We start from the raw sequence: 26,170 nt of genomic DNA, 5'->3' as shown, positions 1-26,170 counted from the left end.
TGCGCGCCATCAGGGTCTGCGAGCAGGAGACTGACTCCTACTGCCAGGCTTTTCTCCCCCGGGAGCCGCAGGGGAGAGCACCGTCTCCCTCCAGGACTAAGGAGGACGCTGGGACCTCCCGCTCTGCCCAGTCTGGGGCATGGACCAAGGTGGTCAAGGGCCCTAAGGCCCGCCGCACCAAGGCCCCTCCCTCGCCAGAGCTTAGCAACAGGTTCGCCCCTCTTGCAGCCCCGGCAGAGCCCACGCAGTCGCTGGGTCCCGCAGGCAACCCAGGCTTGACCGCAGCTACTGGCCCCGCTCTCCCCAAGACAAAGCAAAAGGTGTTTGTTGTGGGAGACTCCATCCTGCGGGGGACTGAGGGGCAATCTGCCACCCCGACCCCTTAGCCCAGGAAGTCTGCTGCTTCCCGGGGGCCCGCATCCGAGACATTGCGGAGAGGATCCCGCAGCTCCTCCGGCCCACAGACCACTACCCCATGCTCCTTATTCACATGGGTACCAATGACACGGCTCAGAGCACCCCCAGCCAGCTCATGAGGCACTACAGGGAATTGGGAGTGGGGCCTAGGGGTCTGGGAGCCCACCTGGTGTTTTCATCGATCCTCCCAGTCTCGGGCTATGGGCTGAGGAGGGAGAGGAGGATCCACGCAGTGAACTAAAGACTGCGGAGCTGGTGTCATTGGGAAGGCTTTGGCTTCCATGACCACAGCCCACTCTTTGGTGAGAGAGGCAGCGAGCTGTTGGGAAGAGATGGCCTCCACCTCTCCCCCCTGGGGAGGAGGCTCTTCTCAGCCAGGCTGGCTGACCTGCTCCCCCGGGCTTTAAACTATGCCCGCCGGAGGATGGGGGGGACTACTGCCCCTGCTGGCCCACTGAGCAACCCTTGAAAAGCCAGCAGACCAAGGCACTTAAGGGAGCCCACCCCTGCCTCAGCCCTGGCACAATCTGTGGGCAAGGCAAGAGCCCCCAAGGGCACACTTGCCTGGCTGTACACTAATGCTAGGAGCCTGGGCAACAAGCAGGACGAGCTCATCCTCCTGCTCAGTGCAAAGAATTATGATGTCATTGAGATAACAGAGACCTGGTGGGACTCCACCCATGACTGGACCATGGGTACAGAGGGCTATACCCTGTACAGGAGGGATCGTGTTGACAAAAGGGGTGGGGGTGTAGCTCTCTATGTGAAGGACAGCTACATGTCACTGCAAGCTGATGTTGGCGACCGGCATGGACAGCTAGAGACCCTCTGGGTAAAAATTCGTGGGGAATACGGCACAGGGGACACAATGGTGGGAGTCTACTACAGACCTCCCACTCAAAGTCCTCAGCTTGACCAGGAGTTCGCCCGGGAACTGACTGAGGCCTCCTGCTCCAGGACCTTGGTTGTCATGGGTGACTTCAATTACCCGGACATCTCGTGGGAAGATCACTCAGCAAAATCCGAGCGGGGGCAAAGCTTTCTCTCATGCGTGGATGACCTCTACCTGACTCAAGAAGTCTATGGGCCAATGAGAGGCAAAGCGCTGCTCGACCTGGTACTGGCTATGGGGGACGACCTAATCGGTGACCTAGTGATCGATGGGAAGCTGGGTGACAGCGACCACAAGCTGATCACCTTCACCATCCACCGTAAAGCTGGCAAGTCAGTCAGCAACACAGAAGTCCTTGACTTCACAAAAGCCGACTTTGACAAGCTCAAGGGGCTTGTCGGTCAGGCCCACAGGGACCATGACCCCAGGGAGATGGGAGTTGGAAAAAAGTGGTTGCTTCTCAAGGAAGTGATCCTCAATGTACATGCTAAATCTATTCCAACACGGAGGAAAGGCAGCAAGAAGGCACAGCAGCCCTCCTGGCTCTCCAGGGACCTAGCGGACCTCCTGCGGCTAAAAAGGAAAGCCTACAAAGGATGGACGACGGGATTCACCTCCAAGGAGGATTACTCCACGCTGGTCCGGTCCTGCAGGGACCAAACCAGGAAAGCCAAGGCTGCAACTGAACTCCAACTAGCTTCAGGCATCAAGGACAGCAAAAAGTCCTTTTTCAGATATGTGGGGAGCCGGAGGAAAAGCAAGGGCAACGTTGGACCCCTGCTAAACCAGATGGGGCAACTGACAACTGACGCCCAGGAAAAAGCCAACCTATTAAATAGGTACTTTGCGTCAGTCTTTCATCAGTCCCATGGGATGCCCACGCTTGCTATGGGACAGGGAGATCCGGGTGACGGGGATCCCCTACCCTCCATCAATGCTGACCTCCTGAAGGAACACCTTGAGAAGCTGGATACCTTCAAGTCAGCCGGCCCTGACAACCTGCACCCCAGGGTACTCAAGGAGCTGGCGAGCATCATAGCCCAGCCCCTGGCACAGATCTTTGAAAACTCCTGGCGCTCTGATGTAGTTCCTGAAGACTGGAAGAATGCCAATGTGGTGCTGATCTTCAAGAAAGGGAGGAGAGTGGATCCGGCTAACTACAGGCCCATTAGCCTGACTTCTATCCTAGGGAAGATCTTAGAAAAGTTTATTAAGGAGGCCATCCTTGAGGGACTGGCCCAGGCTAACATCCTAAGGGAGAGCCAGCACGGGTTTCTTGCAGGTAGGTCTTGTTTGACCAATCTAATTTCCTTCTATGACCAGGTGACCTATCACCTGGACAAGGGAGAAGAGATTGATGTCATATATCTTGACTTCAAAAAACTTTTGATCTGGTATCCCATGATCACCTCTTGGCCAAACTGCCCAGTTGTGGCCTTGGCTCCACCACGATCCGCTGGCTGGGAAATTGGCTCCGTGCTCAGACCGAGAGGGTTGTAATCAATGGCTGTCGCTCATCGTGGTGCCCTGTGACCAGTGGCGTCCCTCAAGGCTCTGTCCTGGGACCCATCCTGTTCAACATCTTCATTAATGATGTGGACATTGGAGTCAGGAGTGGACTGGCCAAGTTCGCTGTTGACACCAAACTTTGGGGCAAAGCATCCACGCCAGAAGATAGGCGGGTGATCCAGGCTGACCTGGACAAGCTCAGCAAATGGGCAGACGAGAACCTCATGGTGTTTAACACCAAAAAATGCAAGGTTCTCCACCTTGGGAGGAAAAACCTGCAGCACCCTTATAGGCTCAGCAGTGCTACGTTGGATAGCACTACAGAAGAAAGAGACTTGGGGGTCATCATTGACCACAAGATGAACATGAGCCTCCAATGCGATGCTGCGGCTAGTAAAGCGACCAAAATGCTGGTGTGCATCCATAGATGCTTCTCGAGCAAATCCTGGGACGCCATTCTCCCCTTGTACTCGGCCTTGGTGAGGCCGCAGCTGGAGTCCTGCGTCCAGTTTTGGGCTCCACAATTCAAAAAGGATGTGGAGAAGCTTGAGAGAGTCCAGAGGAGAGTCCAGAGGAGTCCAGAGGAGTGCATGATCAGAGGTCAGGAAAACAGATCTTACGATGACAGGCTGAGAGCCATGGGATTCTTTAGCCTGGAAAAGTGTAGGCTCAGGGGTGATCTGATGGCCACCTATAAGTTTATCAAGGGTGACTACCGGGATCTGGGGGAATGTTTGTTCACCAGAGCGCCCCAAGGGATGACAAGGTCGAACGGTCACAAACTCCTGCAAGACCGTTTCAGGCTGTACATAAGGAAGAATTTCTTTACTGTCCAAGCCCCCAAGGTCTGGAACAGTCTGGCAGCGGAGGTGGTTCAAGCACCTACATTGAACACCTTCAAGAGTAAATTGGATGCTTATCTTGTTGGGATCCTATGACCCCAGCTGACTTCCTGCCCTTTGGGCAGGGGGCTGGACTCGATGATCTCCAGAGGTCCCTTCCAGCCCTAATGTCTATGAAATCTATGAAATTAGGGCTGGAAGGGAGCTTGGAAGATCATCGAGTCCAGCCCTCTGCCCCAGGGGCAGGAGGTCAGCAGGGATCATAGGATCGCAGCAAGATAAACATCCAAATGACTTCTGAAGACGTTCAGGGTAGGTCCTTGGACCACGTTCGGAGGCAATCCATTCCCAACCTTGGGGGCTCGGACAGTAAAGAAGTTCTTCCTTATATGCAGCCTGAAACAATCATGGAGGAGTTTGTGACCATTCAGCTTTACCATCCCCTGGGGGACTCTGGTGAACAGACATTCCCCCAGATCCTGGAAAGCACCCCTGAAAACCTTATAGGCAGCCACCAGATCACCACTGAGCCCGTGCTTTTCCAGCCTGAAGAGTCCCATGGAACTCCCATTAATGAAGTAATTAGTGGAGAGATACTTTTGTTCCTAAGTTGAGAGAGATACTTTTTTTGCTAAGTTAAATAAAGACACGCTCTAGTGAAAACAGACAACTTGGGCGGTCTGCCATATCTTGCCAACTTGGGGGAATGCCTTGCTGGATTTGGTATTGGCAACAGGGGATGACATGGTAGGGGACCTACAGATCAGTGGTCACCTGGGGGTCAGTGACCACTGAATAACAGAATTCATCATAAGGCATAGAGTGGCTAAGGTAACTAGTAGGGTGGAAATGCTAGACTTTAGGAAGTCTGACTTTAGGCAACTCAGGCATTTAGTCAATGACGCACTTGTGGAAGAAATCAAACTTCGCGTTGTGGTTGAATCAGAACTGACAGAGCCAGCTTTTCTTTATTTAAGGCTATACTGTGATCACAGGGAGAGTGCCATACAGCAAGGGGAATCACCCTTGTCTGTTTCAAAGGATTTCTCAGACTCTCTAAGGTTACAAGTGTATTTATACTAAAGACAGAGAAAGAGATAAAAGGATACACTTTGGAGAAACAAAACAATAGTAAATTACACAGAAACTTAGGTCGTTTACTTAAACAATTATTTATGCATAGGGCTATCCCAAGGCATACAGGGCAAGATATCAAGATAACCCAAGGCATGCAGGAATGCAGATTCCTTATCTCAGAACATTTGAATTAAGCAGTGTCAGTACTTCTGGTCTTTGTCTGTTTTTCTAGTCAAGTAAGCCAATTACTTCTACAGTCCTCAGCTCACAGTTGTAGGGAGGCAATTAGAAAGACCAAAGCTACCATGGAGCTGAGGATGGCATCCCAAGTTATGGATAACAAAAAATTATTTTTCAGATACATGGGGAGTAAAAGGAAGGCCCAGGGTGGAATAGGACCACTACTGAATGGGCAAAAGCTACCAACTATGAAACTATGAAAGCAATTGGTGACAGACAGGAGGGACAAGGCTGAACTCCTCTATGAGTTCTTTGCCTCAGTGTTCCTAAACAAGGTGCAAGACAAGTCTCACAATGGGATTGTAGAGAAGCAATATCTGGGCGCCAAACTACCAAGCATTGACCCTGAGATGTTGCAGTCACTTGGAAGAACTGGATGTGTTTAAGTCAGCAGGCCCAGATGCGCTCCATCCAAGTGTACCGAAGGCACTGGCCGATATCATTGCACAGCCACTGGCAAGAATATTTGAACATTTATGGCACACAGGACAGGTCCTAGAGGACTGGAAAAGGGCCAATGTGGTCCCTGTTCTCAAGAAGGGGAGGAAGGAGGATCCAGACAACTACAGGTCAGTCAGTCTCACCTCAATCCTTGGCAAAGTCTTTGAAAAGATTATTAAGGTTCATATATGTGAAAGCCCAGCAGGAAAAATTATGCTGAGGGGAAACCAGCATGGGTTCATAGCACATAGATCACTTTTTATGACCAGCTTACAAAACACCTGGATGCAGGAGTAGGGGTTGATATCATTTACTTAGACTTCAGGAAGGCCTTCAATATGGCATCCCACCCCATTCTGGTGAACAAGTTAAGAGGCTCTGACTTGGATGATTGCAGAGTCCAGTGGGTGGCAAATTGGCTAGAGAGTCATACCCAGAGAATGGTAGTGGATGGGTCGGTATCAACCTGGAAGGATGTGGGCAGTGGGGTCCTGAAGGGCTCAGTCCTTGGGCCAATACTCTTAAATGTCTTCATCAGTGACTTGGATGAGGGAGTGAAGTGTACTCTGTCCAAGTTTGTGGATGATACAAAACTGTGCGGAGAAGTGGACACACTGGAGGGCAGGGAACAACTGCAGGCAGACCTGGACAGGTTGGACAAATGGGCAGAAAACAATAAAATGCAATTTAACAAGGAGAAATGCAAAGTGCTGCACCTAGGGAGAAAAAATGTCCAACACACCTACTGCCTAGGAAATGACCTGCTCAGTAGCACGGAAGTGGAAAGAGATCTTGGAGTCCTGGTGGACTCCAAGATGAACATGAGTCATCAGTGTGATGGAGTAATCAGAAAAGCTAACTGCATTTTATCGTGCATCAGTGAGTGCATAACAAACAGAACCAAGGAGGTGATATTTCCCCTCTATCGGGCGCTGGTCAGACTGCAGTTGGAGTACTGCATCCAGTTTTGAGCACCACACTTGAAGAAGGATGTGGATAACCTGGAGAGGGTCCAGAGAAGGGCCACTCGTATGGTTAAGGGCTTGCAGGCCAAGTCCTACGAGGAAAGACGAGGCCACCTAGACCTCTTCAGCCTCCGCAGAAGAGGTTGGGAGGTGATTTTGTGGCTGCCTATAAATTCATCATGGCGGTGCAGAAGGAAATTGGTGAGGCTCTGCTCACCAAGGCGTCCCTGGGGGGTCACAAGAAATAATGGCCAAAAGCTAGCAGGGAGCAGATTTAGACTGGACATTAGGAGGAACTTCTTCACAGTTAGAGTGGCCAAAATCTGGAATGGGATCCCAAGGCGGGTGGTGCTCTCCCCTACCCTGGGGGTCTTCGAGAGGAGGTTGGATGGGCATCTGGCTAGGGTCATCTGAACCCAGCACTCTTTCCTGTCTATGCAGGGGGTCAGACTCGATGATCTACTGAGGTCCCCTCTGACCCTATCATCTATGAATCTATGACTCTTATCTGTCCCCACAGGAAATAACATCCATAGTTTCATAGGGTAAATTCAGGCTAGATAGTAGGAGGTGCTACTTCGCTGTCAGGGCGGCTGGGATCTGGAACCAGCTTCCAAGCAAAGTGGTGCTGGCTCCTACCTTGGGGGTCTTTAAGACAAGGCTAGGCAATCACCTTGCTGGGGTAGTTGACCCCAGTACTTTTTCCTGCCATGGCAGGGGGTCAGACTTGATGATCTGCTCAGATCTCTTCTGACCCCACAAACTATGAAACTATGAAACTAGGACCTGGAGGGACGTGGACAGTGGAGTCTCCCAGGACTCGGACCTCGGGCCTGTACTGTTCAACATCTTTATCAGTGATCTGCAGGTGGGTGTGGAAAGCATGCTGTCCAAATTTGCTGACAACACCAAATTGTGGGGCCAGGTGGACACACGGGAGGTGAGGGACAGAATCCAGCTAGATCTAGACAGGTTACAGAGGTGGGTGGATGAGAATAGGATGGAATTCAATGTAGACAAATGCAGTGTGTTGCATCTGGGGAGAAGGAATCAGCAACACACTTATAGACTGGGGAACTCCGTTCTTGTTCAACACGCTGACAGAAAGGGATCTTGGAGTCATTGCTGACTCCAGGATGAACATGAGCTGCCAATGCAGGGAAGTGGTCAGTAAGGCCAACCGCACCTTGTTGTGCATCTACAGATGCATCAGAAGCAGGTCCGTGGTGGTGATCCTCCCCCTCTATGTGGCATTGGTCAGGCCGCAGCTGGAGTACTGCATCCAGTTCTGTGCACCGCACTTCAAGAGGGAACAGAAGAAGGGATCTTCTGCCTGGAGATGCCCCTGTCCCATCCAAGCACAGCTTCCTGTGAAGACATTCTGTGCAGCCCCAGCTGGAGCAGAGAAGGAGAGTCTAGGACAGAGGCAGCAGTAGCAGGCATATCTTTGCATCCCCTTCCTATGCCCAGAAGGGTATAGAGGGAAATGGGAGAGACATACCACAAGCACAGATGGGAAAGGATGGGGTGCCAAGGGCAGAGGAGTGGGGAGATTATTACTTGATTCAGGCACTTGAAAAAAAAAGTCCTCACCTACTTCTGCCATGGAAAGATCTGCTGGTGTACAGTGGGAGGGAGGCAGGGATCAGGGCACAGCTTCCCCTGTAGTGCCGGACATTGGCCCTGCACCCCATTTTTAAATCATGGATCCACCCTTGGGTGTGATGGTTGATATGCTGAGAAGGACCAGTCTTGGGAGACAGTAGGGGTGGCTGCTTGTGCGCATTGACAAAATCCCAGTTTTTAAGAAAAAATGAGAAACCCAGAACGTCCGCACTGGTGTTTGAGACAGAGGCTTCTTATGAACCAGCCCCACTTCCTTTTGTCATCCTGGTGGCTATTCCTAATAGTGGATGATGCTTTCTCCATGCTACAGTGGGTGCCTGCTTTTTGTTTTTTCTTTCCTTGTGCCCAAGGAAGGGCACAAGGAAAGCTTGTCTCTATCCCTCCCAGCTAGACGGTTCGTCCAATAAAAAATATTACCCAAAAGATCCTTGCCTTTTCCATGGGTTATTCAATAGTCAGTGGAAGTCCATCCTTGCCACCAGCTAACCAACTTATGTCCAATATGTTGCCTAATAGTTGACTCAGACTTTCTCCTGTCTCTCATTTGTGCTCCACTCTCTTCATTCGATGTAGTAGCCAGGAAAGACCGATTATAGGGGCAGTGCTTGCCCCCGTTCTCCTTCACTATTTCCTCAATCAGTTCCATCAGCCCTTTGACCTGTGCTTCCCGCTCTGCTTCTGCTGCTTTGTTGTTGAAACCACAGTATCGGTTCTTGCAGGCTTTAATCAATGTTCGGAGCTCTCTAGTATTCGACTTTGTCACATACTCAGCCAGGGAGCCATCCCCTAAATCTTCTTTCCGAGTGAATAAAACAACAGTGAACTTCAGAGCCTCACGGCCAAATATTGCTTGTACTTGCTTCACAGCTGCCTTGTCTTGCTCTGTGTAACGGCCCAGCTGGGTCACCAGCACCAGAGCGTGGGGGCCTGGATGGGAGAGCCTGAAGCAGCAATGAACCGCATGAGAAATTTCTGGCCCTTTGGTATTTGGGTTGAAAATGTCAGCAGTGTCAATGATCACAACATCACGCCCATTCCACTTCCTCCTTCCTTGGGCACATTCCAAAGTTACTGGTTTTTCCCCAAGTCTGGACTCAAACTTTTTCTCCCCAAGGAGGGTATTTCCAGTGGCACTTTTTCCAGCTCCAGTTTTACCAACAAGGACGATTCTCAATGCTTGTTCTTCTGGTTGCTGGCTGCCTTCCTCTTGGGCTGCTGGGAATGATTTTAAAAGACTGAGAACATCATTGCACAGATAACAAATCAGGTGTGATGCAGCTTAGGGTTTGTATTGTGATAGAAAGTGTCACTGTTTTGCAATATTTCTCTCATCATTGTGCCTGCCTCCTGCTCCCTGTCTCAACTTTATGATGTTACAGACAGGGAAGGAATGTGATAACTTCCCCTCTGGAGCATAAGAACATAGAAAGAGCATCAGAACTGCCGTTTACTCGCTAAGACCATAGGCCCATCTTGCCCAGTCACCGGTGAGCAGCAAGGGGAACAAGCACTTCCACCAGCTGCTGCTGGAGCTGGGCAGGGAGCCACACTGAGCTCTCTCCTCTACTTTGGAGCTGCAGCTTCTGCCACTGCCCTGTTCCCAAAGAGGGCTCCTTCTGGCTCCCTATGGGACCAGCCCGTACCTAAACCACCTGGGCTAGCCCCAGACCTGTGCTGCTGCTGCTGCTGCCAATCCCTCCACACCTGTTGCTGCTCCTAGCTCTTGCTTCCTGCCCCTGCTATTGAGCTGATGGCTGTTGGACAGTCTGTGGGGAACCCGCAGCCACTACTAATGCTGATTGCCTGAGATGTCCCTGCCCTGCCAGCATGGCCTCTGCATTGCTCCGGCTGCCTCAGTAGCCCCCCTGTCTCCCACTCATGGTAAGTCCTGTGTCCCACTCCCTCTCCTCTGCTGTTTGTGTTCAGGCTGAGCAAGCCCCACTTGTGTGTGTGTGTGTATGTGTGTGTGTAGGTGTGTGTGTGTGTGGGTGTCTGTCTGTCCCCACCCCCAGTCCTGGCCCCTGATCCCAGCACACCAAGCACGTTGCAGAATCCCAGCCCTCAGCTTCACCCCCATCCCCCACACATGGCCCCTCCCCAAAATTCCCTGCCCCTGCTGCCCCAGCACAAGCCAGTCTGAGCCTCCATCTCTCCTCCTCCAGGAGGAGGCAGCTGCCCCAGCCCTCCTGACCCCTGCAGCCCCCTGCTGAGGAGGGGGTGCCCAGAAGCTCCCCTTCACACCCCACCCATTCTCACCCCCACTTTGAGCTATGGCAGGGCAGAAGCCCTCTAATGGGGCTGCCACCCCAGCAGCCCTCAATACAGGGGCTGGCTGGGAACCAGTCGGGAGCCAGCAGGACCTTCCAGCCAAACTCACCCAAGAGGGGCCCTGGTGCCCCGACAAGGGACCCAAGGAAAGGGCAAAAAGAAGGGTTCCTCAGGGACTTCCTGCACACCTGGGGTTGGGAAAGGCAAAGGGCCTCCCCCAAAGTCTTGTATTGCAAGAGATGGGACATAATAAATCCCCATTTACTTTATCTCCACCAGTTGGTATTCTGTAAACCCTTCTCACATGCTCCCTCAAGTGTCTCTTTTCTAAACTGACCGGGACTGGACCCTTTAGCCTTTTCATATGGAAGGCCCTCCTTACCACTTACTATCCTTGCTGTCCTTCTATGGACCCTCTCTAGCTGGTATCTATCCTTTCTGAGGTATGGGAACCAGAACAAGGCACAGGATTCAAGGTGTGATCATGGATTTATAAAGGGGCATGATGATACGTTCAGTTTTGTTTACAATTGCCTTCTCCATCATCCCTGACATTTTATTTGCTTTTTGATGGCTGCTGAGAAGGGAGCTGATGCTTTTAGATCTCTTTCCTGAACAAGAGAAGGTGAGACATGCAACTTTTAGCTGGTAGGGAACAGGCCATCAGGAATTCAATGGAGCAATTTAATTGCATAAAGAACAGTGGCGAATAAAACAGATGCCCCAACTACTGGAGGTTTCAAACCCCAGAGACAGATGCCAAGAAATCAAATGGAGCCTGGCCTTCCTGCAGACAGGGAGTCTTTTATGTTCTGCTTGGCTGTCCTATCCCATCTACCTGATGTATTCCAGCTAGTCAATACATGCTATTTGCTTCAGGAAGACTGCCTGCCCACAACCAATTTACTTCCGTCTCTCCTAGTGAAATTTCTGTGATTAACAAGAGAATGAAGCCCTTGGGCTATTTTTTGTACTAAACACTTGCCCGGTTTGGGTATGCCATGCCCCTTCTAGGGCTGCACTATCTGATGAACCAGAGGCATGAGGATCACTAGGAAGTATGAAGAAAAGACTAAGAAACAATCCCCTAACAATTCAGCACACAGCTCCCCGCCATGCAGAGGGAAGTTGAGGCTATGAATAGGAGTGGGCTTCATGCAGGTACTAACGCCAGGTTTTAACCCTGTTTACCGATCAGTGAGCGTGTTTACAAGTGTCTCTTACTGCATGTTAAACCAGTCTAACTTGCAGTAAACTTCATCATCTACATGTACTCTGCAATTAGTGCACAGTAGATTAATTTAAAGCATTGTTTGCTAGTACTAACAGATACAGGTACTAGAAAATGGTGCTGTAAACTAATGCACCTAAGTGCACATATAGATGCTGATCTGGGAGCGAATTCCTCCCAGTCAGCCCAGGCAGAAGGGGATCACAACTGGTGCTTGGCTCAGGGGGGTAGAGCATAGCAGGAGCAGCCCTGGAGTAAGCCACTCCTGTTGAGCTCAGTTTACTCCTTATCTCAGAGCTGTTTAATGAGCCCTAGTGCATTAATTACACGTGTAGATGGTCCTAGAGTGTGCAACCAGGGCAGGTTAAAACTTCACCGTAAGTACAGATTAGCTCTACAGCGATGCACCAGCCCAGCTGGCAGGCCCCAGCACTGATTTCTGCCTGTAAGGTACAGAGGGGATATCCTGCACTAAGCCCCCTCCAGGTGCTGCAGTGGGTGGGGGTCACTGCTGCTGTTTCCTGTCCTCCAATATGTAGGTGTCAGTTCATTTGTGGGTCAGCTGATTTATGATCAGGAGACTGTCACATGCTGCACATTGGCTGAGGCATCACCTCTACCTCAGATCCCTAGCCAGGACCAGGACAGGGACAAGGACCATGACTACTGGTCTATAAATGGCAGCAGTTCTTAATAGAGGAATGCTGAAACAGCCCAAACCACAGATAATTGCCCTTCCTCACTCTCTGGGGCAGGATAGGTTACGTAGTAGATGTTCCCTTTTTGCCGTCAGGGAACAAAGGCCACCTGAATAGCCAGGCCAATTGTTTAACCCCTCCTGGATCCAAACAGACCCTGTGCAAGGTGTGAGTTCCCTTTCTAGAGAACAGCTATGGATGTGAGTTCTCATTAAAGAACATTCCCACCCTGGGCCCCAAAGTGTCCCTAAAGTCCAATGCAGCCCCTACATCATGTGTTCTGGGCTAGATGCATGTCTACAAAGAAAAAAAAATCTAACATCTCTCCACAGAATGGCATATAGAACCTAAAAAGCACCCAAGCAACAATCCCTCGCAGCGGGGCTTTACATAGACAAGACAGGGTAAAGCTTTCAGATGATTGTATCCACTGGGGAACCTTGCCTTGTTCATTTGCTTATGGAGGGCATTGCTTAGGATCATGGGTCCAGCACAAACCTAAATACTATCCAGTGTATTTGCATCAAGGATCACTAAGAATTGATCCCACCCATTAGAAACCAAGAATTTTCCCCTCCTGGTTGAAGGGTATTGGGCAGTCCTATCACTCAAAGATTGGGAGTGAGCAGAGATTTCTGGTGGACATTACAGGAAAACCAGATGTGCTTGGTTGTCACCTTCCTCTTTCACTGAGTTCAGGAACATCTAGTGGGAGGGCAGCGCTGAGAGATGAGTGATAAAGTCATGTTTCCTGGAAGTCTTCTTCTGCCCTTGCCCGTAAATCACAGGCTCAAATGTAGCTTTCTTACCTGGTGGAGTTGATGCATCTTTTTCTGGCTCCAAATGTAGCTGAAATATTTTTAATAATAATAAAAAATGAAATGTATTAATAATAAGCATAATAATATGTGCTATGGTGATGTAGCAACCATGTGAGTCTACACTTTACTGGCAGCTACTTCCCCATAGTGGGGCACTCCCTCATTATATTACTAAAGCAGAGCATAGTAACAATGTCACCATAGGGCAATGTGTAGATGTGGCCTTTTCCTGAACCATGCACTTACCAGACCTTCCAAAGAGCTGCTCATTAAGAAAACATAAAGCAAACTTCCTGGCATCTCTGTCAGCAGCACTAGGAGGGGACTATGGGAGGGGCTGTAGCCACTCCAGAATTTGCCATAACCCCTCCAACCCCACTCCCAACACCGCCACCACTTGCACTAAGCACAGCATAACCCAATCTCCTCCCACACCTCTGGGAAGAGCCCGGAGCAGCCCTGGCCCCAGCCCACAGTGGCAGCCTGCCCCACCCTCCCCCTGGCACAGATCCAGGGGCACAAGCCCCCCCTACACCCTTCCAGGGTGTGCACAGAAGCAGCACTGGTGGGGGGGGGGTGCTGAATGGGAAGGGACTTGCATGAGGTGGCTGCCACCCACCACCAACTATTGCCTGAGGGTGATAGCCCAGCAGCCAATCAGGAAAGCAAGCTGGGGTGAGCCACAATGTGCCATGTGGGGCCAGCAGCACCCAGTGAACCCCTCCCCTTCTCCTGGGTAAGAGGCAAAGTGTGGGAAAAAACCTGGGGAGGCACTGATGCCTTGCCCTGGGGAGCACTCCACCCCTGCCCCCTCATGCGTACCCCCTACAACCTTTCTAAGTACCCCTGGGGGCACACATATCCCTGATTGACATTCCCTGCTTTAGAACTTCGAAAAGGAAATACTTCCAAAAGGTGGCTGGAAGCATGGCACAGTAACAGTGTCACAGGGCAGGCACAGGCAATTATTTTGACTAGAGGCAATGAATGAGTTTCAATGAGCTGTTGAGGGCTGCAGGTGTAGCCCTCCCTCTTGGCAGGTACCCTGCCACCTCGTTGCCATCTTGGGATTAGAATTCCCACCCCCTAGCCCCTGACCTTTGCCACCAGAAGTCCCACCCCTTGCCCCCAGAAGTACTGTTTTTAGGAGGGAGGGTGCTGCCTTTTTGAAACCTGAAAATAAACAAACCATATATTAAAAAAAAGTCAAACAGCTTCTATTACTTATTTTCATTTGATTAAAAACTATTTTTTCCTGATTTATGTGTGTGTGCATAGTATACATAGAGGCAATTGCATAATAGCTCAAAATACAGTCTTAGATTCATAGATTAGATTGCTAGGGACTGGAAGGGAACTTGTAGATCATCCGGTCCACTCCCCCTGCACTAGGCAGGAAAAGACAAATGGGGTCAAGTGACCCCAGTGAGGTGACTGTCCAGTCTCCTTTTGAAGATTTCCAGGGTAAGTGATTGCACCACCTCTGAAGAGAGCTTATTCCACAGTCTGGACATCCTGACTGCGAAGGATTTTTTTCCTGGAACTGAGCCTAAAGTGGCCTTCCAGGAGTTTGTATCCATTGCTCCTGGTCTTCCCCAGGGATGCCTTGGTGAACAGCTGTTCACTGAGTTCTTGATGTACTCCCCTGATGTAGCAATAAGCCACTGCCAAGTCCCCTCTCAGCCTTCTCTTCTGTAGGCTGAAGAGGCCCAGGTCCCTCAGCCTCTCCTCATATGGCTTGTCTTGCAAGTCCCTGATCATACGGGTGGCTTTTCTTTGGACCCTCTCAAGTTCTTCCATGTCTTTACTCTTATATACTGTGTGTGGGAGTAAGGAGATATATCTGGGAGATGTGTGGCTGGGGAGTGGGTGTGTGGGGAGTGTGGGTATGGTGGGTGGAGTGTGTAGGAAAGTGTGTGTGTGGAGGGGTGTATTTGAGGTGGGGGATGTGGAAGAGTGTGTGTGTGAACAGGGTTATGGTGGGTTGGTGGAAGTGTGTGAAGGAGGGTATTGGTATGCTGAGGGTATGGTGGAGGCTGGGGGAGTGGGAGTGTGTGGGGGGATGTGGGAGGGTGTGGGTAAGTTTGGGGGTATGGTAGGTGTCAGGGTGTGTAGAAGAGTGCAGGTGCAGGTGTGTGTGGAGAGAGGGAGTCTTCAGAGTCCCAGGAGTGTCCCAGTCTCTGAAGCTGCATGTGGTGGCAGTGAGAAGAACCAGCCCCACAGTGTGCATCTCCCCTGCTGCCACCCCAGTCCCCCACTGCAAGTGGTGGCAGTGTGCGAGGCCATCCCCAACTTTTCCAATAGCACTTTCCACCTGAGTCCCCCCTCACCCACAAATCACCAAAACTCTCTATGAGGCTTTGGGATTGTGGAGAGCAGTGTTCAGGAGTAGGACAGGTGTCATCCACACCCAACACACCCTGCCCAGTGGGGATATGTGGAGAGGGCATGTGTACATGTAGCAGGGCTTTCTAGGAACCAACCATGGGTGAGGGGAGGTAAAGAGTAGTGGGGGATGTATGGGGGTCTGTGGAGGGGGCATGTATGTGTGTGGGGTGGGCCTTCCTGGGAGCCAGCCAGTATTGGGGGGGGAGGGGGAGGCAGAGGGTGTGTGCAGCAGTGCTTGCCTGGTTTGTGGATACCTCTGCAGCACTCCATGTGGGACTGAGTCTCACCCACATGCTCCCATTCACACCTGCCAGTCCCTGCCCCAGCCCCAGCCCCAGCCAGTGTTCAGCTCCTGGCAGAACTGTTCCCAGTGTGGCTGCAGCTGGCCAGGATCACATTGTCACTGGGAGCTGAGGGGGTAGAGCAGCACCCAGTGGGCTGCAGCCTTACAGGAAAGTGTGCACTGGCCAGGGCCAGCAAGGCTGTTCTGCTTCCCTTGCCTGCAGCTGCAGTTGCTGCAGTGACTGCAGCTGTTTTTGTGGGTGCCCCTGCCCCTGCAGCACCACTCTTATCTGGGTAGGCAGGCAGGAAGCTTCAAAGGGAGGCTCCTGACCAGTGCATGGAGTTCTGGCTCTAGCTACCAGCCACCTTCCACATGCTCCCCCCCACCTCCCCCCCAGTGCAATGAGCAGCCCTGCGGATGTGTGGAGTGGAAGGCAGCTGGGAGGTGGAGATGGAGCCAGAGCTCCATGCACTGGAAAGGAAGAAGCCTTCCTCTGAAAATTCTCCCCACCTGCCCACCCAGAATGGCATGGCACAGTGCAGTGCAGCAGGGGCAGGAGCAGGAGCCACAGCTGGAGGTTAGGGGAGCACAACAGCCCCACTGGCCCCAGCCAGCAAGCATTTTCCAATGGGACTGTTCCCAGTGTGGCTGCAGGTGGCTGGGTGCTGCTCCCCTCTCCTCCAGCAGCTCCTCCTCCTCCTCCTCCTGCTCCTGCTGCACCATTCTGGGTGGGTGTGAAGGGGGGGCAAGTTCCCCCTGATGGCAACCGCTGGAGGTGAGGGGAGCAGAGGAACATCTGGCTGGCTGCAGCTGCACTGAGAACAGCCCTGCCAGAAGCTGGCTGGGGCCAAGGTTGGTGGGAGTGCAGGTGCGGGCTGCCCCAGTGGGAGTGGGTGGGGCTCAGCCACACGTGAAGCACTGCAGGGGAAGCCATGGGCTGGATCCAGTGAGTTGGTGGAATGATTCAGCCCACGGCCCATATATTTCCTGCCCCTGCTGTAAGGCAACCTGTAGATGCATCCATTGTCAAAACAATATCAGAAACCCCACGACTAAGATTTACTTCTGACTTGAGTTTTGAAAGGTTCAACACAATTTGGGACCTGGACTTATATCAACAGATATGAATGAGACTGTGGTTGCTTACTTTTTCAGCATCACCCACAGCTTCTTTGGGTCTCTTCATGACTTCCTCACAGTCTCTTTCTTTTTCTTCCTGCTCTATCATAATACCTCTTCCATCTTTCAACGCATCTTCTAGCACTTCATTGACCTTATCTGGGATTGTCCTTTCTGTCTTTACCTCCTTTGACCTAGTGCTTAATTCTTCTCCTGTGTTTGCACACTTTTCCTCAAAATGGCTTGTTCCCTCTTTCACTTCTCTGTAGGACTCCCCTGATACCTTTACTTCTGGAATCTTGTAACACTGCCCTTCATGCTCCTGCACCAGTTTCTCTATCATGTCCATAAGCTCACTGACCTGGGAATCCCGGTCTTCTCCTGCTTCTTTGTTGCTGAAAGCACAGTATCGATTCCCACATGCTTGAATGAGCTTCTTAAGATCAGGTTTATCTGTTGCTCCTATGTAGTCTCTCAAGAGGACATCTGCCAGTTCCTCTTTCCGAGTAAATAAGACAATTGTGTGCTTCAGGGCTCCCTCTCCAAATAAATCCTGTACTTTTTTCACTGACTTCTTGTCCTCTTCAGAGTAGTGGCCTAACTGTAGTACCAACACCAGAGCATGGGGGCCTGGGGAGGAGAGCAGCATGCAGCGACGGATCTCTTGTGAAGGATCTCTATCAGGGTCTGTTGTATCATAAAAGGCAGGAGTATCAATAACTACAACCTCCTTTCCTTTCCAGGTGAATCTTGCCTTGGCACACATCTCAGTGACTGACTTTGCACTGGGTCTGGAGTGAAAAATCCTCTTGCCAAGGATGGTATTTCCAGTTGCACTTTTCCCTGCTCCAGTTTTCCCCACAAGGATGATTCTCAGCTCTGATGCTTCAGTCTGGCAGTTACCTTCTCCTGGATCAGTGGGGAACAAGTTTGACAGATTCAGAGATTCATAGGAAGATAACTGAGAAAGGAAGACTAGAAATGGGTGAAATGTTTAATACATGATTTGTGTATCTTATTTAACTGCATTTTCACATTGTGATTGTCTTACAAACAGATGAATGTACCAACAGAAATCAAAGTATGATCATATGCTAACAATACGATTTCCCCCTGCTTCTGGGACCTTGTCATGCATCCACAGATGCACCACCAGCAGGTCCAAGGAGGTGATCCTCCTCCTCTGTGCAACCTTGGTCAGGCTGCAGCTGGGGTACTGCATCCAATTCTGGGTGCCACACTTCAGGAGGGATGTGGACAGCATGGAGAGGGTCCAGAGGAGGGTCACTCACATGATTAGGGGGCAGCAGGGCAGGCCCTATGGGGAGAGGCCATGGGACCTAAATCCGTTCAGCCACCACAAGAGAAGGCTGACAGGGGATCTGGTGGCCATCTATAAACTTGCAAAGGGAACCAGCAGGCAATGGGAGAGTTCCTGTTCCCCCGAGCACTACTGGGGGTAACAAGGACCAACGGCCATAAGTTGACTGAGAGAAGATTCAGACTCGACATCAGGAGGTGCGACTTCACAGTCAGAGCAGCTAGGGTCTGGAACCAACTTTCAAGGGAAGTGGTGCTTGCCCCTACCCTGGGGGTCTTCAAAAGGAGGCTAGACAGCCACCTCGAAGGGCTCATTTGACCCCAGCATCCTTTCCTGTCCGTTCCTAGCTCATGAGTTATGGGGCAGGGAGCCATATGTATGCTCATGAGTTATGGGGGAGGGAGCCATTGATTCCGATGGTCAAGCTCCTCTCTAAGTCTGAGTCCCCCGCGTGGCTGCTGCCCCCTCCTCCTGGGCAGTCTTAACTTATAAAGCTCCTGTGACCTCGTTCACCTGGTCCAATGGAGGCCAGCACCTATTGGCTGTTGGCTAACCAATTTGAAATAAATCACTAGAGATAGGGTAAAGGTGCGTCTCCTCTGCTGGGCCCATCCTAATCAAATTGTCACAAAGCAGAGATTTTGGGGAGAAACAAAGGTGGCTTCCTGCCACGCACCCCTCGTATACGTATAGTCTGCTATCAAGGTTGCCTGCTGCCTGGGGTTAACCAAGGTCTCTCAACATCAGGGAGGGTCTGTGAGCAAGAATTATATTTTGTTTGTTGGTTAATTTGTTTACACAAGCCCTGCAGGACCTTAAAGACTCTGGGAGATAAGAGGCTACAGTGCAAGGGAAGCCTGGGAGAAGCATGGCAGCCCAGGGGCATGAAACCAGCAAAAGCTCCATGGCTGTTTATTTGTTTAACTCTGCTCGTTTCTTTTGCATCAGTTGCAAACCCAGGGTGGTGGTGTGACGTGCTTAACTTGACTGCAGCAGAGGTGAGGACCCTGAACAGTCGATCCTTAGCTAAAATCAGCTGCAAAGGTAAAAGTGGCCAGCTCAGAGTGCTGATCAAACATGCCTCACTCTGCCCTGCACAAAAGCTACCAATAACATTGCACAGGTGGACAGAGAAGTGGCTCAACAGCTGCAAACAAAGGGTCATTATTAGTGGTCTGTGTCAGAATGGAAGGATGTTTCAAATGGAGTTCCATGGTAGTCTGTTTTGGGCTTGTTGCTGTTGAACATACGTATTACTGATTTAGATGCTGGCATAGAAAGCTTCTTGAGCAAGTTTGCAGATTACACGAAACTGGGAGTGATTGGGAAGCTACTGGAGGATCTGAGCACAATTCAGAAGGATCTCTACAGATTGGAAAGGAGGTCTACAGCTAACAGGATGAAGTTCAATTCAGACAAATTCAGGGTGCTTCACCTCAGGAGGAATAATCAAAAACACAAATACCAAATGGGTGATGCCTGACTGGAAGGAAACCTATCGAGAAGGATCTGGGAGCAGCAGCCATGTGGGGCACTCAGACTTAGAGAGGAGCTTGACCATTGGAAACTGGCTCCCTCCCCCATAACTCATGAGCTAGGAACGGACAGGAAAGGATGCTGGGGTCAAATGAGCCCTTCGAGGTGGCTGTCTAGCCTCCTTTTGAAGACTAGAAAAGCAAAGGGGCAGGTGAAGGACCTGGGCATGCTCAGCTTATGGAAAATTATTTCAGAGGGGACATGATGGCGATCTCCACATACTAGAAGGGCTGCCATAAAAAAGGGGGGAAGCACCTATGCTCTCGTCCCGCACAGAGTAGGACACAGACATATGGCTTGAAGTCAAAACGAAGTAGGTTTAGACTGGACCTCAGGAAACACTTCTTCACTGTTAGAACAAGGAGTCAGTGAAATAGATACCCTGGGAAGCTGTGGACTCTCTATCACTGGGGTTGTTCAAGAAGAGGTTGAACAGCCACTAGTTGGGAATGATCTCGGCATAGTGGTTCCTTTGTTCTGCAATAGGAATTTTACAGGTTTGGGGCTTTCTTAGTTGTCCCCTCCCCATCTTCCTGCTACATGTATCAGGGTGTCTTTCAGACTACCCCAGAAGCCACCAGGTGTTGGCTCCAGCCCAGGCTGGGGATTCAGGCTGGGCTGTGCCAGTGCTTCTCCTGGGACTTACAGCTTGAGGTTCCTCGCTAGAGGGTTTTGCTCCTCTGTTCTGGGTGAGACTGATCACCATATTTTGGGTCAGGAAGGAATTTCACCCCCTACTTATATTGGTATGGGCAGGGGATGTGGGGAATGCTTTCCTCTGTGGTGTGGGGTGGGTTGTGTTGGGACCCAGATGTCTTCATCTCTGGGTATTGACCTCATGCTTACCTTAAGTGGTGTGCTTAGTTTGAATTGTGGTCAGGCCTTGCATCCATTGAAAAGAAGCAGATGGAAAAATACAGTCCCTGACTGAAAATGAATCCGGAAGTTGGCTAACTAGATTGAATGAATATAGCCTGGGCAAAAGAGGAACAGTTAGAGAAAAATCTACCCCCACCCAACAATGAAAAGGTTACCTCAGAACAGAAAATTCCAGTTAAGAGTGACCATATATTGCAAACAGAAACAAAATCATTAATATGCATTAAGAGGAAGGCTTAAGCCTAACAGGTGGGAGGGATTCTGCCTGGGTTGTTGTGGATCAATTAACAGCCTGTTAGAGAAGCTGGCCGCTGTAGTCCCCCCGCTTACCTGTGGCAGGTTAACACAGATCATGTCTTGTGTCTTGTGTCAGGCTTCATGCTACCATTCTACAAGAGTTCAGATTACAACTTCTATATGTAAAACTATGAAAATGTAAATAAGCTTTTGCCATACTGAGTCACTGAGAGAGCATGCCTCAAGCTGGAAGCTGGATAGTCCTAAATGTGTAATCCCATGAAGGGTATTGCATAAACAGGCTCGTGATCTCTGGAGAGATGAGTGTTTTGGTTCTGACAAGTATTTTATGTTCATTCTTGGAGTCAGGAGGAACGACACATTGGCAAAAAAAAGTGAAGTCTGTTTCTCTGTCTCAGTCATGAAGTTATATTGGTCCAAGCAGATCAAGGTAATATCCCTAAAGTGTCCAGTGCATGCTTTCCATAAGCACTCTTTAAGCATCTCCACATCCCAGGTTTAGCTCTAACCAGCTGCTCTCCAGTCTCACAGGTGACATTACATGGAAAGGGTAAGGAAGCACTTGCTCCTTCTGGTAGAAGGCTCCTGCAACAAGGATATTAGTAGATGACAGCACAGAAACACAAGCAGGGTCTGGGACCGACAGGAGCATACCTGGAATGGGATTGTCACTGCAGCAGTTGTTCAACATCCTCTGTATAGGAGGCATCTTGATGGCATGAGTGCCAGTGTAAGCCATGCTGGTAGTAGAGACTGCTCCCAGCCTAAAACACACCAGGACCAGGGTGACATGGATGAAATGGTCTCACCTGACACATACGCTCCTCATCTGGAGCTGAGCTACTTTGACTTCTCAGCTTGTCAACACTTGGCACCATTGCAGCAACTAACCATACTTGTACTGAAGGCTGCAACTCCACACCCTGGTGGTAGGAAAGCAACTTATTTCCTGCACCTGGAAGAGGGCTCAGGCAGTGCAGGAGAATTTTTGACTTTTCAGATGAAGGGATGCTGAATTTAGAAACAACCAACCTAGTGTGGATTGGTGTAATATGAAAAAGGCAGTCGGAGCAGTCCCCTTTCATCCGCCTCTATTTGGCAGTACCCAGGGGGAGCAGCAGGCAGCTGGTTTGGGCAACATGAGTCATAACATGAAAGGTATTCTGGGAATCATCATGCTCTAGAGCAGCTGTGGAGCTCACTGCTGTTGAAGGAGCATCCACCCCTGTTTTCATAGACTTCGTAGAAAATTAGGATTGGAAGGGACATCAGGAGGTCATCTAGTGAGTCCAACCCCCACCCCCTCACACACACACACACACACACACACACACACACACACACACACACACTCCCTCCAATAACACACAGTCCATGCTGGCAGGGAAAGCAGCTGGCTCCAGTGTGGGGCTTCTCCTAGTGTGATTGTGGGAGCTGCAGGTGTGCTACACAGAGCCACCATGATTGAGACAGACTGGGCAGGCTGTACTTCTTACCCCCATGCACAGCACTGGCTGGAGCTGTGCCCCCGCCAGGCCCCAGCACCTGTGTAGGTCACAAGCACCCTTAGCTTTGCCACCTGCTGCTGCTGCTGGCAGCAGGGGCTGTGCACCATGTGGGGGAGTGTCTGTGGGGGGTCCCCATGCCCCCACACCCTCCCTCACACACCCACACCCTGCCCCCACAACCCCCATAGGCATATACATACACCCAACATACCTTATATCCCCACACACACAGCCATACCCATACTCACATTCCCACCCACACCCACCACCCCATCCCACCCAATATAAAAGAATAAGACTTTATTTTGAGTGATTATGAAACCCCCTCTATATACAGTACACAAACACAAATCATGACAAATTTCTTTTGTAATAAAATATGCTGTAGTAGATGATTGCCTTTTAGTGTATTTTTTTTCCTGGTTCCAAGATGGGAACCCTCTGCTCCCAAAAGGAGTACTTCTGGGAGGCAAAAGGAGGGACTTCTGGTTGGACAGGTCAGGGGTTTAGGAGGCAGGACTTCTGGTCCCAGTATGGTGACCAGGGGGCGAGGCAACTCTCAAGGGGCAGGGCTACTCATGCAGCCCTTGACAGTTCACCAAAACTCATTAAGTGACCCTCCACCCAAAATAATTGCCCATCCCTGGTCCAGACACTGCACACCAGGATGATGGGGAGAGGCGCTTGACCAGGAGTTCGCCCGGGAACTGACTGATGCCCAGGAAAAAGCCAACCTATTAAATAGGTACTTTGCATCAGTCTTTCATCAGTCCCACGGGAAGCCCATGTCTGCTATGGGACAGGGAGATCCAGGTGTTGGGGATCCCCTATCCTCCATAAATGCTGACCTCATGAAGGAACATCTTGAGAAGCTGGATACCTTCAAGTCAGCCGGCCCTGACAATCTGCACCCCAGGGTACTCAAGGAGCTGGCGAGAGTCATAGCCCAGCCCCTGGCACAGGTCTTCGAGAGCTCCTGGTGCTCTGGTGTAGTGCCCGAAGACTGGAAGAAGGCCAATGTGGTGCCCACATTCAAGAAAGGGAGGAGAGTGGATCCGGCTAACTACAGGCCCATTAGCCTGACTTCTATCCTGGGGAAGATCTTAGAAAAGTTTATTAAGGAGGCCATCCTTGAGGGACTGGCCCAGGCTAACATCCTAAGGGATAGCCAGCACAGGTTTGTTGTGGGTAGGTCTTGTTTGACCAATCTCATTTCCTTCTATGACCAGGTGACCTATCACCTGGACGAGGGAGAAGAGATTGATGTCATATATCTTGACTTCAAAAAAGTTTTTGATCTGGTATCCCATGATCACCTCTTGGCGAAACTGCCCAGTTGTGGCCTTGGCTCCACCACGATCCGCTGGCTGGGAAATTGGCTCCGTGGTCAGACCCAGAGGGTTGTGATTGATGGCAGTCACTCATCGTGGTGCCCTGTGACCAGTGGGGTCCCTCAAGGCTCTGTCCTGGGACCCATACTGTTCAACGTCTTCATTAATGATGTGGACACTGGAGTCAGGAGTGGACTGGCCAAGTTCGCCGATGACACCAAACTTTGGGGCAAAGCATCCACACCAGAAGACAGGCGGCTGATCCAGGCTGACCTGGAAAAGCTCAGCAAATGGGCAGTCGAGAACCTGATGGTGTTTAACACCGAAAAATGCAAGGTTCTCCACCTTGGGAGGAAAAACCTGCAGCATCCTTATAGGCTCGGCAGTGCTACACTGGCTAGCACTACAGAAGAAAGAGACTTGGGGGTCATCATTGACCACAAGATGAACATGAGCCTCCAATGCGATGCTGCGGCTAGGAAAGCGACCAAAATGCTGGCGTGCATCCATAGATGCTTCTCGAGCAAATCCCGGGACGTCATTCTCCCCTTGTACTCGGCCTTGGTGAGGCCGCAGCTGGAGTACTGCATCCAGTTTTGGGCTCCACAATTCAAAAAGGATGTGGAGAAGCTTGAGAGAGTCCAGAGGAGAGTCACACGCTTGATCAGTGGTCAGGAAAACACATCTTATGATGACAGGCTGAGAGCCACGGGACTCTTTAGCCTGGAAAAGCGTAGGCTCAGGGGTGATCTGATGGCCACCTGTAAGTTTCTCAGGGGTGACCACCAGGATCTGGGGGAACGTCTGTTCACCAGAGCGCCCCAAGGGATGACGAGGTCAAACGGTCACAAACTCCTGCAAGACCGTTTCAGGCTGGACATAAGGAAGAATTTCTTTACTGTCCGAGCGCCCAAGGTCTGGAACAGTCTGCCAGCGGAGGTGGTTCAAGCACCTACATTGAACACCTTCAGGAGCAAATTGGATGCTTATCTTGCTGGGATCCTATGACCCCAGCTGACTTCCTGCCCTTTGGGTGGGGGGCTGGACTCGATGATCTCCTGAGGTCCCTTCCAGCCCTAATGTCTATGAAATCTATGAAATCTATGAAAAGGAGAGGGGGAGGGGGAGATTTGTCAGTTGTCTAACCCTCAGGTGTTCTCTCTCTCTTGCTGGTGAGCAGGTAACAGGGCAGAGAAAAAACACTAAAAATCTGCTTGATTTTGCTTTTACAAAGTCTCATCATTTTATTATGAATATCTTGATACTAGATTTTTTTTGCCAAAACCGCAACAGGTGAAGTCCTGCAGTTCCATGAAAATATCAGCAATGATGGCCAGACCCTAAAATAAAGTCATCTTAATGCAAACCAGATGGAGTAAATTATGTTCTGATGGCAGAGGAGAGAAAGTCCTTCAATCAGGAAATCTAATCAGAAAATGGAGCTGTAACTATGGAGCAAAATGCATTCAAAACACTGAGGACTGAGGTCAAGGATCACATTCCAAAGTCCCCAGAAACATAATACTCAGATTAAAAAATCCTGTCTATTGTTTGATCTATCAATTCAGCACGTCCCCATGGAGGGCAGCATCCAGAAGAGCCACTCTACCCATCACCAAACACCAAGAGGCCACAGAGCTGTAAGTTTTACAGCCAAAAGGGAAAGGAATTTAGCAGCACCTGAGGTTTTTCCTACAGGTTTTGGTACTAAATGCAAACCCTACTTACTGCAGCCCTTACAGTTTCCTAGACCAGCTGCATGCCTGAGTCAGCAGCCTGGAAGACACACTGCTACAGAACAAGGACGAATAAAAACAGGCACGACTCTCATTCCTATGGACCAATCTCCTTACATTCTGACATTTACATTTACTTAGGTGCTTACCCAGGCAGTCCTAGTCCTGGCTGGACAGAAGAGCTCCTGACACTACCCTTGATTGAAGGGCTGCTCCTACCATCTCAGCAAAGAAAATGAGAGCAACTGAAAGTGAATGCACTGAACTTTTGGGCGGCACTCTCCAAAAGCTGGACCCGCCCAGTCTCTGGAGCCCAGGGCCAGCCCTCACTCAACAAGGATGTTTTTCAGGGATAGAAAATCATGGGAGAGAAAAGAATAGTTGGAAGATAAATGCACAGCCGAATGTGGTGAGACAAATCACAGATCATAGGGGTACAAACAAACCAGGATCATTGCTTCCCAGACTTTGGAAAAGGGGATTCATTGGACAACAGACAGATAAAAGAAGGGAGATGACAAAGTCTAATAAAAGGTTGATACGGGGAAGGGCTCAGCTCCCTGTGTGTTACCTTACGTGTAAAGGCTGGAGAAGTTGGAAGCAGCTTCTGGAGTCATGGGACGAACAAAGAAGGAATTCCTGCTGCCTGCAGAGCAGAGACAGGGGTCTGGGTCCTGACCACAAGGATTTGGACATGCTCATGTCTTTTCTACTGCAAAAATCCCTGGGGGGACTGATGGCTGGATCTCTACAATCAGCTCATGTGTCCATGTTCAAACAGGAT

General features: G+C 50.4%; 1 protein-coding gene across 1 annotated transcript; it reads right to left on the bottom strand.

Moving 5' to 3' along the window:
* Positions 1-4,599: 4,599 nt before the first annotated feature.
* LOC149865234 (GTPase IMAP family member 8-like) lies at positions 4,600-25,596 on the bottom strand. Its single transcript, XM_090048097.1, has 5 exons — positions 25,536-25,596; positions 21,466-21,575; positions 16,846-17,726; positions 13,016-13,055; positions 4,600-9,224 (listed from the first exon to the last, which is right to left on the bottom strand). Exons 2-5 carry the CDS (start codon positions 21,548-21,550, stop codon positions 8,458-8,460), a joined length of 1,773 nt encoding a protein of 590 aa, XP_089904223.1. The 5' UTR covers positions 21,551-21,575; positions 25,536-25,596; the 3' UTR covers positions 4,600-8,457.
* Between the last annotated feature and the right edge of the window lie 574 nt (positions 25,597-26,170).

The sequence above is a fragment of the Crocodylus siamensis genome, chromosome 5, assembly GCF_052110815.1.
Source record: "Crocodylus siamensis isolate JL-2025a chromosome 5, ASM5211081v1, whole genome shotgun sequence".
Classification (NCBI taxonomy): Eukaryota; Metazoa; Chordata; order Crocodylia; family Crocodylidae; genus Crocodylus; species Crocodylus siamensis.
The sequence above is the reverse complement of the archived record's forward strand: the minus strand, read 5'-3'. Positions and strand labels throughout refer to the sequence as shown.

Excerpts from the sequence above, each read along its gene's own strand:
- LOC149865234 (XM_090048097.1), bottom strand. The coding sequence starts at position 21,550 with ATGGCTTACACTGGCACTCATGCCATCAAGATGCCTCCTATACAGAGG. Across the intron at positions 17,727-21,465 it reads CAGTGACAATCCCATTCCAG|GAGAAGGTAACTGCCAGACT; the intron begins GTATGCTCCTGT and ends CCACTGATCCAG. Across the intron at positions 9,225-13,015 it reads AGATGCATCAACTCCACCAG|CAGCCCAAGAGGAAGGCAGC; the intron begins GTAAGAAAGCTA and ends AATCATTCCCAG.